A 19,002-nucleotide genomic window follows, 5' to 3' on the forward strand; every position below is an offset into this window, starting at 1 on the left:
ATAGCAGGCCTGCTCAACCTAGGCCCCTCAAGCTCTTTTTTGGACTACAACTCCCATAATCCCCAGCCACAGTGGCCAGTAGCTAGGGATTGTGGGAGTTGTAGGCTAACATCTGCAGGAGGGGCAAAGTTGACTAGTCCTGCCCTATAGCAAGGCTATTCCTCCCCACATCTTTTGTATGCAGATGGGATAGCTTGCTATTGACATTGAAAGGAGGCTGCAGAACTATTGTTGAATTGGGGGCACACTTTCACTGATCATGTGGAAAAGCCTTAAGAAGGAAAGACAGGATTTCCTTAATGATGCATTAATCCCCTTTTGTAAAGCAGTGTATTCTTCTTTTGTTTTAGGGTCCTCTTGGGTTGGATGGCAAACCAGTAAGTAGTCCTCTAATAAACACAAGCATTATTTGATTTATGACCTTGCTGCTCCATAGCATTTATGAATTAAAAGTGTCATTATTTAGTTCTTTATCAAATTATGATGAGGTTGTGACACCTGAGGCTTTCTTCTAGTGGGTATCCAACTTGTGAATGTTTTCTGAGAACCTGCTGCTAGGTGCCTCTGGAACTTGCATTTGATTGCATGCAAACCAACTTCTTTGAAGCCATGTGGAAGTCCACTGACAACATGTTCTCAGTTTGAAAACATTTGTTTGAAAATAAGTACAGAGTGATAACTTACTTTTCTGAATGAATCCTATTTAAGCTTTAATCACCGCTGGTTCTGCAATGTATCTGGGCCATTTTTCAAATGTCATTCCTTTCCATGCTCACAAAAAGGTTTGACATCTTTGTACATTTTGGTCACAACAAGCTGTAAACATGCAGACATAATTTCACCTGAAAATTATCCTATATAATAAAAGGCTTGAGTGTGATCCCGTGCGCCCGTGTCTTTTTCGGCAGTTCTGAGCATGCACGGAGCGCATGCTCAGAACTGCCGAAAAAGACACGGCCGCCCAGACACTGGCGGCCATGTTTTTCAAAATTAAGGGACAGACCGTGTTGTGTTGTTTTAGTTTGAGGGCCAAAACGGCCCATGTAAATGGCCCCGCGGCCGCCGCTGCCAACCAGCCGCCTGCCCTCCCAGCTGTTATTTGCTCCAAAACCCCCGCCACATTTAAGGGCCAAAACGGCCCGTGGAAATGCCCCCGCGGCTGTCGCCGCCAACCGCCCGCCCTCCCAGCTGCCGAGACCTCCTTACCCATACCAGATCTCTGTAGCCCCGGGCCACATCCTTCACTCAAATACATTAGCTATTTAGAGAAGGAGAGAGGAGCTCGCATGCAGAGCTCCTCTCTCTTTAAAGCCTTTTCCCAAACTGGCGCTATGGACGCAAAGGACGCAATAGGCGTCCTTTGCACCCAAAGCGCCAGTACGGGAAGAGGCTTTAAGGAGTGAGGAGCTCTGCATGCGAGCTCCTCTCTCCTTCTCTAAGTTGCTAATGCAATTGAGTGAAGGACGTGGCCCGGGGCAGAAGAGGTCTTGGCAGCTGGGAGGGCGGACAGTTGGTCAGCGGCGACAGCCGCGGGGTCATTTACATGGGCCGTTTTGGCCCTTAAACGTGGGGGGGGTGTTTGGAGCAAATAACAGCTGGGAGGGTGGGCGGCCGGTTGGCGGCGACAGCCACGGGGGCATTTTAATGGGCCGGTTTAGCCCTTAAACGTGGGGGGGCCCCCCAGAAACACAGAAAGAAAGAAGAAGAAAAACTAGCGCCCGTTATTATAACGGGCTTAAAAATACTAGTTTCTAAATAATTTACATATGCTGCACAATACCACTATCCTAGATGACAAAAAGCAAAGAGTATATTGGTTAATTTATAGAAGGAAAGAGTTCAGGTTCAAAACTCAGCCTCTCTCCTGCCTTTCTCAGGGAATGGAGCTGAGGAAACCTACACCAAAGCCTCCATTCTTTTTTCTTTCACAGTGTGTAAAACAAGGTTTTGAAGATGGGACATATTTCAGCTGGTTGCTATAGTACTGTCTGTGCTTTCTCTTGCAAAACCCCTTCTGTGGCACTTGGAAACAGTGTTTAACACATGCCAATAGCCATACATATGCAAACTCTGTAAATTCTACCTACATGAAATAGAATATTTATTTTGTAAAGATCAGAAACAAAAACCTTCCAAGCAGCTTAGCTGCAATTTTAGGGCCCAATTATGTATTGGTTTTCACTGAGCTGGTAAACTTGAATCTGAGCTGTACTATTTCAAACTGCAAATGGTGATTTACACAATGTTTTTCCAAACTCCCAAAAAACTCTTAACATAGAAACCTAGAAATCAGAGAACTGCTATGGACAATACTTTCCAGCTGCACCTGCTTACTCATGATTAAGACATGAACATGTACGTCTCTCCTCACCCACACTGAGCACTATTCCTTAATTGTGTTGGGAGTGGTTTTTCTGAAACACAAAATCCAAACTGGTCCCCTGATTTCTGTGCTAAGGGGTTTGGAGAAGCATTATGCGAGGCAGCCTCTTCATTCTGTACAGCCCAGATGGTCCGAACTGGCCTAGGGAGAAGGGTCTCTCAAAAATGTCCACAATGTGTAAAACAAAACTTGGGTATAAATGGAGCCATCTGTTTGATTAAAGTTAGAAAGTAAAAGCTGAAGCAAAAATGTAGACTACTGAGCTGCTTGATTATTATTCTCTTGATCTCTACAGGGACCTCCAGGACCAAAGGGGGACAAGGTAAGATTATTCACTTATAAAACTGCATTTGAAATTCCTTGTGATGGTTCCCAAATATACTAGTAGGGAGAGGTCATTCTTGTTTTAAAGAATTCTTTTGTCTGGCCTTTGTGTCATATTGGCCAGGTTTAGGTAATCATCTAAGCCATTGTTTAGATAGTTGTGAATGAGCTACAATGAGTATTGGGTTCCCTAATCCCCTCTCCTCCTCTTTGACACATGAGGGGAGAGATTTAAAGCTTTCTGTTTTGGCTTTGAAAAAAATCACAGTGAATACAGAAACAAGGTGGAGAAAAGTATTGTAACTGGACAATGGACAATGGTGTTTCCTTCTCTAGTCTCTCTTTTCTGTCAAGGTTTACATTGTAAGTGAAAATTTCAAAACAACATAAATTATCTATGTAGTTTTAATCAAAGGTTAACCATTGCTTTAATCCTTAATTTTTATCCCAAAAATTTTAGAGGCTATTCCCATGACCATCCAAAAGCGGGCTAAGGGAGCCCAGCTTCCTGGGTTTCTCCAGGATGCCCCGTGCAAGTGCGCGGGGCATCCTGAAACTTCCAGGGGCCACGTGTCCCCCAATCTCTGCAGCCCCCACCGGCTTCACGACGGAGCCAGCAGCCATGTGGGCGGCCTATTCGGCCACCCAGCTACAAGCAGCTGCTCATCTCAAGGGAGAGCAGGCTACGCTCTCCCTGCAGAATACCATCAGGTGCTTCACATGTGTCACATGAAGCACCTCTTAGTCTCACTATCCCTGAACTCAAGCGGCTATGGTTTCTTCTAACTGTGGTTAGGAACATAGGAAACTGCCATATACTGAGTCAGACCATTGGTCTATCCAGCTCAGTATTGTCTTCACAGACTGGCAGCAGCTTCTCCAAGGTTGCAGGCAGGACTCTCTCTCAGCCCTATCTTGGAGAAGGCAGGGAGGGAACTTGAAACCTTCTGCTCTTCCCAGAGCGGCTTCATCCCCTGAGGGGAATATCTTGCAGTGCTCACACATCAAGTCTCCCTTTCATATGCAACCAGGGCAGACCCTGATTAGCTAAGTCATGCTTGCTACCACAAGACCAGCGCTCCAGTTCAAACCAAGTTCAAGACCAGCTCAAACCATGGTTTCAAACCCTGGTTTGTGAATCAACCAGTTAAGATAAACCACCATTTCCATAGTTCAAATGTAATGAGGGGGGAAAGTGGTTTATTCTAAACCAAAAGTGAACGTTTTTCTCTCCTCACCTCACCCATGAAGGCGGGATGTTTGCAAACCTGAGGCTCACTGTGGCTTGTTCTCATAACAACCAACCAGCTATATTTGTTGTTATAGCCGAACCAGACCATTGTCTCCCTCTTTTACTGTCAGCAATTTAATAATCCATTCACAAGGCTTCAGCATCTAAGTTGTTGGTCCTGAACTACCATTTGAGAATAACCTTTTTGCAACACCGTAGGACATATTTATTTTACATTCCATTAGAAAGCAAAGGCTAATTGTTCATGGTTTGTGTCTAAGAATGCCACATTATCCATGTCCTATCTTGAAGCCACAGTTTCACAAATGTCTCATGAGTTTATTTTTATAAACACATCACTCAAGTTCAACTCAAATAACAGCTCTTTAGGTCTGAAATATGGAGGCCTTCACATACAGAAAATGTGTGAAGAACATCCAGGACTTTAAAGACCTATGGACCTGACCTGGTCAACCATTACTTTATGAGCCTTCCTGTATTTTGAAGCTTGGTTGCCCTGCATGGTATATGTGGGGGACATGGATTTCCTCATCCAAGCAAATTTGACGTGCAGCAAATGCATGTCAAATGAAAAGAAGAAAATAACTATGATTACTTTTCTATTTTCTAGGGTGATCAAGGAGACATCGGCCCAAGGGTAAGCACCATTAATAATTATGTTTTTAATTGAGATTTGTTTATTAATATATGGCTACACTGGTTTTTAGAAATGTTAATAGCTATGGACATTTCTGAATCCTACATGAGAGTTCGGCAGTGGTGAGTGCTGAGAGTCATCTCCCTCTCTCCTTTCCATCAAACATTACATAGAAATGGAATGTTTCAAAAGAATATAAGAAAATTAGCAAAGCATAGTTTTAATCAAAGTTAAATGTTTGGCTTAACCCTTTAATTCTTATCCCAAACTGTATGCAATTTGAAGTACATGTTAATTGCTTTTGCTCATTCCAGACTACCTGATCTCTTATCTTCTCTCCTCTCCACTCCCCTTCCTACTTTGCCCTTCCTCACTAGACATTATTACCAATTCAGACATTAAGGGTATGCACATGACTGATGCGGCAGGCGGGAGGAAGTCTGCGCAAAACCTACCTTTCCCCCAGACAAGCATCCCATGTTGGTGGAAAGTGTGGATCGTGCTCCCACACAATCTGCGCTGCTGCTACAGCACAGATCTCTGGAGGCCGGGATGCATTTTCCCAGCCTCCATGTATCCCTCAGTGTGCTATGTGACAAGCACAGTGCATTGGGGGTTATCCCCATGGGACAGGTGCTCTAGGCGCCGATCTCTATGTGCACTTGGTCTGTAAGCATCCCGAGCACACGCACAATCCTGGCAGCTGCTTAAGGGCGCCCTTAAGTCTGGCTAAAAATTATGATTCGGCTAGGCAAGAACGCTGGGATCTGTGCGGATTCCGGTGGTTCACACGCACAGCTTAACCTAGGCTAGGCCACGCGTGATAACAGCTTTTTAATTCTGATGAGTGTAGGTGTCTGTACAGTCGTACATGTTTTTGTGTGAATGACTCTATCTGCATTCATTTTAATAGCGTGCCTGGAATCAGACCCTTCATATGCACAGTATAGATAGGAAGTGCAGCTGCGTTCAACATTGCATGTGAATGATTGTACTTGTTTGCACATAACCTGTGAACAGAGCCACTATTTCCAGAACAGACTGGAAACTCGTTTCCCACAGAGATCTTTCTGTTACGTTTTCAACGTTATGCAATGCTGTATTTTGATGGTGCGGTGTTCTTATCCCATTAAAGATGACTCAGATGGAAGTTCAGTGCCTTAAATCCTTTGCATGTCTTTGGAAATCCAAGCCCAAACTTACATATGCATCAGTGGATTGGAAAAAAGAAGTTGAGAAGCAAGATGTAGCAGTGAGAAAACTGATTCTGCCCTCCTTTAATCTTTTCTTTCCATGGTCCTTAACCGCATGGAGGATTGTCAAATTAACTAAGAGTTTAATCAAGTTTTGTTACAATTCTACAAGCCAGCATATGGCTTACTCTGACTCATTTTCAACGAGATTAATTTTTCTGGAGTGGAACTAAATTCAGTATAAATATATGCATATCCACACCAGGATTTCTTCCTTCACTGAACTGAAAATGATGCACTTTTGTTTTTAGGCAAAATGTTGTTCTTATCCCCACCCCTTCCCCTCAGGGATCTGCAATCAACTTTATTAAGTGTCTTTACATACATTTGTATGAGGGACTGAGCATTGAGAGGAAATATTTCCTGATGTTAAAAAATGAAATGAATGAGGTGTTCTGGAAATTACTTTGAAGAATGTAGTTTTTAATCTTGAGAACAGTGAAGTAATATATCAGAAAAAAGGTGATAAATAGGACCATAACCTGTATCATATCAGATCTGTTCTTTACAGCAAAAGAAATAAAGCTTGAGAAAATATAAAATGAACTGGACTTAGCATATGGGTCAATCACCTGGGCATTATTCTATAGTCTGCAGACTCCAGGTAGAAGCTTATCTCAGCTTTCATTTTAAAATGTAAGTGTCACACTTTTCTGGAGAAGACAGACTTGGCCATTCATTCACGTTTTGGTGAATTCCAGTTTGGTCTTGTAACACATTCTACATGGGGCTGCTCTTAAGAAGTGTCAAGAAACTCCACCTGTTCCAAAATACCACTACCAGAGTGCTATTTGGAACTGGGAGCATATAATTCCAGTAATGCATCGCTTTCACTGGTTGCCTGTTTGTTTCCAGGTTCAAATCAAGGTTTTATCAGTAAATTAAGGGAGGGAATTGAAGATTAAATTAAGCATTGCTGTTGTCCAAATAGGTCTTCTTTTCCGTTCCCCTCCCCTGAAAATATCAATGGCAAGTCCTTCTAGCTTTTTCTCCTTTCCCTTTCTGTTCATTTGCCCCCCCCCCCTTCAAAGTTCTGCACTTAGACAAAAACAAACTAGCATCAAGTGCACAGGTATAGGATCTCGTTGGGCTGAGAGAAGCAAAAATATCAAGCTGATAGTAAAATAATCCAATTTGCATGTAATATTAAGGCTTTTGAGATGAAAATACAGGGGGGGGGACAGCAAATAAATTCAAAATATATTTTATGCCATTTACTTTACTTGCATTAGACATATTTGCCTACATTGCCCCAGATTACTCTTGATCAAACAATATTTGATCAGCAATTGATAGAGAGCCGGGTCTCACGATCAGTGAGACCCAGTTTTTGCAGCTAAGCGGGGAGAGCGGGCTAAGCCCACTCTCCCTGCAGACAATCACGGAGGGAGTCCTGGGCGGCCGGATTGGCTGCCCACACGATCGCCGGCTCCGTGATGGAGCCAGCAGGGGCTGGGGGGAGCGGGGGGCCGATTGGCCCCTGGAAGTGCAGGGCATGCTGGCGAGACCCCCAGAGCTGGGAGGCGGCTTTTCGCCTCCCCTCCGGGGGTCTCCACATGAGTAGGTGCGGAGCTGCACCGCAGCTACTCACGATCTTCAAAACCAGGTTTGCAGAGCACTCACTCCGCAAACCTAGTTTTAGGGCAGGGGTACTTGAGCAGGTTACCTGCTCTAGAACCACCGGGCTCGCAGCCAAGCCCGGTGGTTCTCACGATTACAGAGGCTAGCCCAGTTTTCTGCAGTCGTGAGAATAGCCCCAGTGTTTAGCATAACAGTACTCAAAGGATCTTAAAGAAAAACATAGAGCCTATTAGTACTTCAGCCCATTAGATTTATTCCTGCCCTGTGGGAAGTCTTTGCCCTCTTCTGTGTTACAGTCCTTCTGATATTTAAAGAGTGCTATCATGTCTCCCCTCAACTTTCTATTCTCCAGGGCGCTTTCCAGATTAAACCCTGCAGTGGGGTCAGGGCGTATCTTTGAAGTGTGCTTCCACACTTCCTGTGTTGTGACACTGCAATCCCTACACTGACAGCAGGGTGCTGTTCATATTTCCAATGCCTTGTTTCAGATTTAATCACTGTGATATAGTGCTATGATGTCGTATATCTGGCATAAAAACGTTGATGGTTTTTTGGGTTGTTAGTTTTCACAAGACTGCTCCCCCTGCTGTTTACGTTTTGAATGCAATTTACCTGAATGGAAGCATTTTGCTGCTGTTGAGCAGCTAATCTGGAAAGCGCCCAGGCTAAATACACCCAGTTCCTTCAGTCTTTCCTTAGAACTTGTTTGACTTCCTTGGTGTACTTGCCTGAACCCTTCCTATTTTTTCTACATTCTTCTTTGAGTGCAGTTCCCAGAACTCAACACAGTGGTCCAGATGAGGTCTGACTGGTGTGGGATAAAATGGAGCTATTACTTCTCATGGCTTGGAAATGATGGCTCTATTAAAGCAGCCTAAATCCTCATTAGCCTTTTTTTTGCAGCCACATCACACTGCTGACTCATATTCAGCTTGACGACAGCCCCAGGAGCCTTTTCACATGTGCTGCTACCAAGCCTAGTATCCTAGGTGTTTTGTGTTTATTTTTGCCTAAGTGCAGACCTTTGCTCTCTCACACACACAAAATGGACAGGTAGGATGGGGAATACTATATGCCCAATTTTGGTATACAGCTTCTTTGTAAAATCTTGCCCGAGCTTCAGCTTTAGCTACTATAAGCACATACAGTGCAAAAAGTGGAAATGGGACTAAAGATGCTTTCTTTGGAAATCAATCTGACGAGAAAGTAGTATTTTCCCAAGTTCTCAGCCATGTGAAAAGCATGGCTAGCCTGCTAATCAGGAAAACTGTGGGTTTGAATGATCTGCCAACTATAAGCTTGACATTTTCATGAAATTTGTATTCAATTCATATTTATTTGAGGCAGTTCATTCCTACATGTAACTGGGCTTCCCAGCTTGTAATGCATAACCAAGCTGATCTTCAGCACAGAACAAATTGCCCAGATGATCTCTAGAATAACTTGTGTTTTGTGTTTTGTGTTCAAACCTTTTTGGTGGTTATGTGTGTGTTTGCAGTTGTAACATGTACCCAAAGTATATATGTATAGGCTAAACTAGATCTTATAATCCTACTGTTCTTTTTAAAATGCTTGGAATACCCAAAGAAAATAGAGTGGTAAACTGTATTAGGGCACACTAAGGGTTTAGGGCACACACTGACCCCAAATCAGGGAACTGAACTGCCTAGATGCAATCAATACTTGTCAAAGCCAGAGGCAGCCTGGTGCCTGCCTACTTCTCCCTTCCTCCAGACCTGGCTAACAGATGATTTGACAGTGTTGAAGCTGGTGAGGCTAAGGCAAAGTATGCAACACCAACTGCTGAATGCAGAACCCTTGTCACAAATGGTGAAACGGTTTGCACACGTTTCCATATGTAGACTGGTTTCTCTGACTTGGAGTGGTGCGTGCCTGTGTGCGTGCGCATGCGCAGAGGGAAGTAATTCTAGCTGGCGATAGAGCTAGTATTTGGAATATGAACTTGGTTGAGCTGGTGATGAAGCTTATATTATGAATCAGGAGTTGTTTCACTCAAACATTCTTCCAAAGCTCAGAATATAGAACGGAGTTTCTGCACATGTGCCTACAAAGCAATGCTCCAATTGCTTCATGGACACATATTCAGTGAGCAAGAACCTTTCATTGAAGAGCTAAGGAAATTGCACAACAAACATTTCTTTATTTCTGTCTGCTTTATGTCCAAATTCTGGACACTAATCATCGCTCAGACAGCTGTGCAAAAGCCCCCAAAGGCTGGTTTTGAAGACTCCAGGGAACCATGCAATCCTTGAGCTACTGGCTCACAAGCCACCCAAACCAACCAAAAAAACCCCAACCTTCTGGCTACCTATTATACTTATTCCTGGTTCTAGAATTTTGCCTACTTTTACAGAATTAGCTAAAAGTTAGGTTTGAAACTATGTAGAAATGTACACATGCCTTACCAATCATGTGGTAAAGCTTGCACACAAAATTTAAAACAACAACAAAAACCCGAAAGCATTTTATTTTGGCATTCAGAATTCCGGATATGTGTTGGACTCACTAACTGATCTCTTGCCTAACCAGACAGGCACATAAGGAAGGACTGCCAGGATGTGCCGGGAGCCCTTGTGCCACTCCCCTTGTCCCCCTGCTGTGCAAGAGCCATTGGAGTTCAGAGCACTCCCCGCTCTCTGGAAGATCAGAAACATCCGATCTTACAGAGTGCCTCTGGACCATGGGGAGTGCTCTGAACTCCAATGGCTCTTGACTCACACAAGAGGACCGGAAGAGTTGGGCAAGGGCTGCCAGCATGACCCCATGGTCCCTCCTCATGTGCACACTTTGTTGGTCAGAATGCCAGCCACTTTGTACCAAGTAAAACATCTTAAAATCTCACATGCTCCTGGATTTTTTTTAGCGATACGGCAGCCCTCACAGGAGCAATGTGCCCAGATTAACTGTGATTAACAGAAAAGCCATTATACTGCTCTCATTGGATCATTCACAGCATCTTCTGCTTTTACAATTATTACGAAGGCTCTTCAGTAAATGCACAATGACCTCTCTGTGGTCTCTTTAAGAGTTTATATAACAACTTTGATGAAAATGGGGAATTATCTTTCCAAATTAACAGTAATCTCATTATGATACAAGCTACTGTGAAATATGTTCTGCAGGGGAAATGTTTCCTGTGTGTTATCAGAAGAGTAGACAACTCACTCTTTATGATAATATTGTTCCATTTTACTCTCCGAATTATATCTAGAAGCACCTCGTAAAAGAGGATTTAGAGACTTTCATCTTGCATTATGATCACCTTGCATTATGATTAAACTGGTCACATAGGAAAGTTTGTGCTAGCTTATGAATAAAACCATATCACTACCTGATCATGGGACAAAATCGTACTTGGGGGAAAATAGTAACAAAAAGGTGTTTAGTGACTGGCAGTGCTGAATCATGCCCAAAGGAGAGTAATCATCATGCATTAAACATCAACTATAGCAAGGAGATTATTCAGAAAATGTCTTAAGTTTTAAAAGAAAGGAAACCGTCTGCAAAAGGTTCCCAGATGTTATCAATTACACATAAAAGCAGTCTGCGTTTAGAAGTGTACATATTATGAAATATGTTCATGCCCCAGTTTTTCAAATGTGTTGTATCCCTTGGGAAAGTCAAGCTCTAGTTTCTCAGCAAGACTGTAAAGTAATCATATTATGGTGCTAACAGTTTGTGATTTTCTCTCTCTCTTACACACACACACGCACACACGCACATACACACATACATGTACAAACGTATGTACCAAATCAAACATTTCTGGATTTTTAGGACATTTCTTTGGCTCTTCAGTCATTCTGTATTTTCTTCCAGTCTCTGGGACATTTTTTCCTGTGACACCATCTGGCCTGAATTATGTTTATTTCCTTAACTTGGACTGTATCTCAGTGGGTAGACTTTATTTCCTCAATTTGTTTCCTGGCTTATATGGAAGGATGCGTTATTTCAGATTACATGCTTTGTGGTGACAATAAAAAACAATAATTAGCATCAATGCTTCTGAAAGAACCAGTTCTCTAAAGAGATCCATTTCCAGAAAGAGAGTATTTTCATTTAATTAAAATGAATTATATCATTTTCTCTTTGCATATTAAGAAGTGAAATTATGGTAACATCCAGATGACAGGTCAGTCTTTTCCATTTCAGCAAACTTTTCTCATGGGAAAACATGAGAAAACTTCCTTTTCCCAAAAGAGCAGCATTTTAGTTGTAATTTTTTTCAGTCCAAAATTTTCCCTAATTTTCTTCTTTCAGTTTAAAATTGAAACAATATTTTTAATCATATATACAGTCCAGGTGATCTACCTGCATGCAATTCCCCAAACATGTTGTTGCAGGGGGGGGGAAGATGTTTGGATTAATAAATTACCAAGAGGACAGTTGTGAAGAACAGTAGAATCTTTTAACTATTGGTCCTTGCAGATGGCAATAAGATGCGGGATATGAGAAGATTCTATGATTGCTCCGGTTCTAAATCCAAGCTTACCCTCCACATGCTCCTGCAGGCATCTGTCCTGCTTCCCAGCATGATACTGTGTTCTGGTGAGTCTGGGTTCAGGTGCAGAACAGGGACCTTACACAATGTTTTGCAGTGCCGCCTGCTGGCCAGCTCTTCCTTTCTGATTACTACTTTTGTGGTGAATGGGGGAAAGGACTGCTTCTTGGAAAGCAGGGACTGGCGAACATGTGATACAAAAATTGTGTGAGGTCCTTGTTCTGAATACAGCATCACTAGATCATGGGAGTAAGATGGAAACTTGTGAGAGTATGTGAATAAGGTCATGCTTATAATTTGCACAAAAGCGTCTCCTTTTTGCCATCTGGAAGACCCTAAGAGTTGCTTTGCTAGATCACATCATATGTCCATCTTGTCAACATCCTTGTTCCAGCAGTGAATATAGAATTCAGATTTTTCTGCTGAAATTGGATAGGATTTTTTTTTTTAATGGGACTGAATTCTGGCTGAAACATTCAGTATTTGCAGTTTTTCTGGAGAACGTTCTTACTGTACTTTTATAGAATTATATCAGGTTACAGCAAGGGGCATGAAGACATTGGAACAAGGGAGGAAGAGCATCGCTGCGCCATGGGGTCTGGGGGGGAGGGCACCCCCTTGCCCCTCCCACATCCAGCTGGCAAACAAAGTGCTTGCCAGCTGGGAGCATGAGACACACCCCTCTCCTGCCCAGCTGGAGCTTCATTCCAGCACTGGCTGGCTGGGGGATTCTTTCCCTGCCTTGCTCCCGACAAGGTGTAGAAATAAACCCCGCACCAGTCAGCACTGGAGTGAAACACTGACTGGGAAGGATCAGCAGAGAGTCCGAATAGACCGTCTTCCGGGTAGTGTCCACAGCCCCTTCATTGACATCAGATGCAAGAGGCAAGGTGGAAATGGAGTGCTCAGCTTCACTCCCATTTCTCCCCAGTCATTGCTGCCTTGCAACCTGCCTAGAAGCTCTTTCCTTTGCCTCCCAAGGGAAAGAGCTCCCAGGCCAGGCTAGAATGCAACACTGACTGGGGAGAAATGGGAGAAAGGCTGTGTGGCCCAGCTCCTGATGCTGGCCATGCCTCTGCATATGGTGTTGTGGTTAGGGCATGGGCATTCACCCCCATTTGCAAGGAGGTAGGGGCCCCCGGCAGGAACTTGTCCCCGAGCCACTGGCCATTTCCTGTGCCCCTGGTCACAGCACTAAACATATTGGTGACTGTACCTTTTACTGCATCTGAAAAATAATGTCTCCACACAAACAAAAGTAAGGAACTGCAACTAAGTAATAAATATGCTGGATGTCATGGTTTCCAGCACTGTTGTAATCTAAGAAACAAGAATATTGTACAGTATTCCCTGCTAACTGGGCAAAGAGGCACCTTTTAATGTGGCGATTCTCTTTATTTAGCACGGGGAGAGTAACTGGCCCTATCCACCCCCAGCACAGTACTTCCAGTGACTGTTGCTGGGGTCTATCTTATGTTTCTTTTTAGATTGTGAGTCCTTTGGGGACAGGGTTCCATTTTATTTGTTTGTTATTTCTCTTTGTAGACCGCCCAGAGCCATTTTTGGAAGGGCGGTATAGAAATCGATAACCCGCTCAAGAACCCCTGCCCCCAAACCAGGTTTGCGGAGCGAGCGCTCCACAAACCTGGTTTTTAAAATCGTGAGTAGCTGCAGCGTGGCTTCGCACTGCACCTACTCACAAGTAGACCCCCAGAGGGGAGGTGAAAACCACCTCCCAGCTCCGGGGTTCTCCCGCTCGCGCAGGGCATACTGGGGCTTCCGGAGGCCACGCGGCCCCCGAGCTCCCCAGCCCTCCGTCTCAGAGCCGGCAATCGTGTGGGCGGCCAATTCGGCCGCCGAGGGCTCCCTCCCCGCTCACTGCCCCAAACCAGATCTCACGGATCATGAGACTTGGTCCATAGTTAATTGCTTAGAATCATGGCCACTTGTTTCCAAATAGCGCAGATGCCATGCAGAGTTGGATTCACCCAACTGCAAGCCATTTTCTCCACCCCTCCTCCCCAATAAAGGGAACTTTACATCTCCTCAGCCAAATGCATGAAAATAACTTCTTTCCATGGTGGTAGACCAAATTATTTTCTCCTTATATCAAAACAAGGTAACTAGGCTACTGGTTCCACAGTCTGTTCTTTGGGTCTGCATCCGGGTTGCTTACACTTCACGGGTAAATTATTAAACTTCAGATTGTGTAGACAGTTTGAAAGAAAACTTAAAATTTGATCCATTTAAATATACTGTATGACTTCAGTCCCATTATTTTTTTCTTGTTTTTATAATAGGATGAGATTTAGGAGTGGGGGCGGGGAGAGAGATGACCATATACAGAAATCATTTCCTTTCCAAGATGTCAAGTAGAATTAGACTTACTTGATTATCGGACATTAGCCTTATCCAAAAGAATTGACTGGTAAGGCAGCCAAGCTCATGTTTTTTCTATATTTAAACCACTTATAAGTATGTACAGTAACTCAGGTTACACTTTATTTTAGGGTTTAACATACTTGGATGTAAATGACATTTACTGAAGTTGACAGCTTGGCATGCAGCTCTGTGAATGCTTTTACAATTTGCTCAAATCTCAGATAGGAAGGTATCCGATTGTTAGGTATTTAAATTGGCCCAGACTTTCAGGTCACCTTCAGAATTCTAAAATGTGATTTATGTTTTCACCAACTCAATTTTGAAATAATCAACATTGTTAGGTATTTCCACATGGCCTAGAACACTGAAATTTGAAACACTGACCAAGACAGCCCAATTACTACTAAGGTCTGAATATGCAACACTTTTATTTATTTGTTTGTTTGTTCGATCGATCGATCGATTAATTAATATCCCACTTTTCCTCCAAGGCGATCAGGGGGGTGTAAAAATTCTCCCTTTCCTATATCCACATAAAAACCCTGTGACAGAGCTGAGCCTGATGGTGACTATTTCAAGGTCACCCTGTGAGCTTCATGAGTGAGTGAGGGACTTTGGTTTATCCAGTCCTAGTCTGACATTATAACCACAGCATCTACTCAAAATGAGCAACATGAAATGTACCCCCCAAATGGTTAAGACATATCAGCATCAGAAAGTTGAAATTCGGCTAGATTTCCCGCCAAGAGAGGTTCATCAGTAGCCAAGGAACAATTATTACTATTAAATCACGATGAAAGTGATAGCTGAAGTAATGTAATGTGTTTTGATGGTGCCTTGAAGAAATGCTGCAAGACAGCTTAAATTGTCATCTTCGAAGTACTGGAATAAGTAAGAATCAATTGTTGGTTTTATTTTTGTAGTCCTGAAATCCCAGTTCCGGATCTAACAGGAAAATGTTCATTCTTGTGCCAACCAATAAATCTCCTGTTGCATAACAGGTCTTACAGCTATTGTTGTTGCTATCTCATCATTATTTCTTCTTGTAATACCAATTGTTTATACCATTACCGGAGGCCCTCTGTTATATATTGCTGAATGAACTTTTAAAAATTAACTCTTTCTTGATTATATTTGTCTTGACCTGTTTGTCTTTCCTGCCACACATTGACTAGATGGCTTTTCCTCGCCTCAGTCATGGATTTCTCTCTGACCAGCATATTTTTAGCCGACGAATCTTTAAGGTAGAATCCCTTTGAATCTTCTGGTTTGCTGTGAGGTTTTCTTGTGAGTTTTTTTTTAATGCTCTAATTTGTATTCTAATAATGCCACCTCCATTCCTCTTCTTTTATTCTTCTGTTCTTTTAAATTCTAATAATGCCTCTTACTGTTTTAAATCATAAACAAAGAGGGCCAAGTACTTTGACTACTAGATTAAGAATTGTTGGTTGGTTCAGTGGTTTGCCATTCATTACAACCATTAAAATTTAAAAAAAATGTACAAGCAACTTGCAGTCAGCTGAACAGTTTTAAACAATCATCCAGTTCTCTGTTATCTGACAGAAATGCAGCATTTGCTCTCATAAAAGCAGATCCAACATTATTTCTCATGTGCACAAATAAAAGCCACATTATGAGGCTGTTCACACACGCAGCCAAGACTGGGCTTGGCTGTGCGTGACAACTGCTGGTGGCACCTCAGCGGCAAACCCGCCTGCAGAGCCAGCCTCTTAAACAAGGTTAAGGGAGCAAGCACTCTCTTAGCCCCATTTTTTAAAATTGTGTGCAGCATGAACTGCTTTTAGCCGGCACTGTAACAATGTTGTGCACCTGCCCATCACTGCAGGGATCTCCACAATGTGCAGTGCCCTGTGGGATTTCCAGGGGCCTGGAGAATGCATCCCAGCCCCTGACCCTCCATGCTGCTTGGGGCAGCAGATGATCATCTGGGCGCACAGTGAGCGCATCTAGCCATCGAGGAGCAGTCATGTGCAGTGAAGTCACATTTCAGCAGCCTTCCCTGCCACCCTCAAGCCCTTCTCACTGATCATGAGAAAGGGCTTTATGTGTTCCTGTCAGACTTTCCCACTGCTAAAGACTGTTAAGACTTCTTCACCATTGGCCAGAATTGTATTTAGTCAAAAAATAATAGTGAGCCATTTTTGGCTGATTTCCTTAAGATTGATCGATTGATTGATTGATTAAATGCCATCAAGTCGGAGTCGACTCTTAGCGACCACATACAAATGAATTATACAAGTTTAATAGAAATTGATCCAATATTTCTGTGTTCTTCCAATCACAGGGACTTCAATCTACTTCTCACCAATAGCACATGAGGTGTTAGAACCTCTGACTGTTCTATTTTAAACTGCAAGGCTGGAGTTGCATGACTGAATGCTCATTCATTATTGCACGGAGAGAGGCGGGTTCCCCACACACGCGTTCACACACACACACAACACATATACTTGTAAACTGGCTTACCAGGGAGAAGGCTAGACCAGAGAGCCCTTCTTTCTCACATCTAGGAAGTGTTTGTACAGAGAAGCATGCAGTCATGGAAGTCCCCACTTGCAGTCCAAAAGAGGCCTGTGTTTGTGAGAACTAAGCCTTGGCTTTTCCTCATCAATGACCAGACTGTACTTCTGCAGTCATCATGGTCTTGAACCTTTAAACTTTGTATGAAAAAGTAAAAAATATAGTTTTCCAATCCATGCTCTTTCTCAGTGCAGTATAAATACAGTAAGACTGTAGAGATCTGTACATTAGTCAAGACTGATTACATTTCTGTATCCTAGATCCTATTTCTGATCTGTGATTTGGCATCATTGGGACTTAGCTGTTCCATGTGCACCTCAGAAAAATCATTCTAGATTAACATTCCAATCATATTTCACTGTCTGAGTTCAAAGCTTCTTTGTGATATGCACCTTCAACCTGAATACCATGCACAGTACAAAATATACAAGTAGAATATTCCCTGCACCACAGGGGTTGCAGTTTACAAAACGTCCACAAAGTTTAATGGCATTTTTGTCTGTGCGTTACAAACATGAAACATTGATCAAAACCTTGCTTTCCACGTTTTGAATCAAAAGAGGTAGAAGACCAACTAAACTTGAAACGTTTTATGTTCAGGATTATAGCCTTAAAATACCTAACTGTTCTATGAATGACAAGGGTGGGATAAAAATGAAATAATGAAAATAATTAACTGCTGAACTTATAGGAGTGGGTTCCATTTATTTTTATCTTTTAATCATGCTGTTGTTTAGTAAGGAGATTTTTCCACCTGGAACTTTGAAAAATGTCGAGTATGACCTTCACAGTTAGGTTTCTGATTTATAGCAGGATGACATTAAATACAAGTCTGTCACGGGACAATCCTGTCCAGATATTATAAAAAGTTTTATGATCCACCCATTTGGGGGTGAGTTTCATTGCTGTCTCCATATGTTGAAGCTGTCCTGCCCTAAATACTCTCTTTCATTTTTTCACAGTAGAATATAATCCAGGTTACAATAATGAAAGCCGACAGACATTATCATTCCAGTTGTCAGCATAGCCAGAAATTCACTTGAACAAGCCAGTCTTTGGCTTCCTCGTCTTTAAAATAGAAGTGATAGTGGCCTCCATCACAGATACTGTGAATATGATTGCAATAATATCCACTTAGTTTATTAAGCATGTTGTAATCTAGAATTTATTTACAGATCTGGAGCAGTTTCCCATTCTGTCTACATGTTTACTTTGAACTTCCCTCAAATAACTCAGGTGGTTCTCTCCCCACCCACCCCCAACAGCCCTCTGAGGTAGATTAGGCTGAGAGATAATGACCAGACCAGTAACCTTCATGACTGAGTGACCATTTGAACTGGGCTCCTTGTTTCTGGTCTATACTGCTGCTATACATGTGTGTACAAACACATGCGCGTGCGCGCGCACACACACACACACACACTTCCCATATAGCCCACTGCAGATGTTCAGGAATCACGTGCATTGCTGTCTTGCTATGTTGCAGGTCTCTGGATTGTGGCCACAGTTTACATTATCAACACATCTATTATACATCCATAATTATACTTGTTTATCATTCTTTCTCTGTGCTCACAAGATTTTAACAGTAAACTTGCATACGCCATGAGCATGGTGTGAGATGTATGCTGGCATTATAGTCCTGTGTGTATTATTGCTGTGACCTCTTACCCCTGTGACCTCCCCCCATCCTTTTAAAGACAATGCTTTATGTTTACCTACTTTTTATCCCTGCCCTTTTTATCCAGGCTTTTGGCCAATGAGCTGTCCTTTGCTCTTTTTAAACTTTTAGCTATATTTGTTCTGTGTTTATGTTTTTATTGAATTGTTTTTATCTTGTTAACCATCCTGAGTTCTTAGGATGAAGGCCGGTATATAAATAAAATGTTTGCTACAAAGGTTGCATTAAAAATTCGTAAACATTCCTGTACATCATTAGATGTTTTGCCTAGATAAAAATGGAGTAGGCATAACCTAAGCACACATGATGTAGCAACCTTGCTGAAGTGAAGTAGGCCTGGATCTGGTCAGCAGCTTAATACTGCCTGAGGACCCTGTGTCACTACCTTGAGGTCCATTGAACAAAGGTGGGAAGAACTCACTGTAGAAATGAACTAGGATGTTGCT

General features: G+C 42.6%; 1 protein-coding gene across 1 annotated transcript in view; it reads left to right on the top strand.

Moving 5' to 3' along the window:
* Nucleotides 1-356: 356 nt before the first annotated feature.
* The window catches only part of LOC128344394 (collagen alpha-1(XXIII) chain-like), an 84,273-nt gene continuing 65,627 nt past the window's right edge, over nucleotides 357-19,002 (top strand). The window contains exons 1-4 of the mRNA XM_053294426.1: nucleotides 357-377; nucleotides 2,679-2,705; nucleotides 4,570-4,596; nucleotides 15,510-15,578. Of these exons, the coding sequence (XP_053150401.1) occupies nucleotides 15,510-15,578 (69 nt within the window). The 5' untranslated portion in view covers nucleotides 357-377; nucleotides 2,679-2,705; nucleotides 4,570-4,596. The remainder of the gene's footprint in view (nucleotides 378-2,678; nucleotides 2,706-4,569; nucleotides 4,597-15,509; nucleotides 15,579-19,002) is intronic.

This window comes from Hemicordylus capensis, chromosome 2 (assembly GCF_027244095.1).
Source record: "Hemicordylus capensis ecotype Gifberg chromosome 2, rHemCap1.1.pri, whole genome shotgun sequence".
NCBI classification, from domain to species: domain Eukaryota; kingdom Metazoa; phylum Chordata; class Lepidosauria; order Squamata; family Cordylidae; genus Hemicordylus; species Hemicordylus capensis.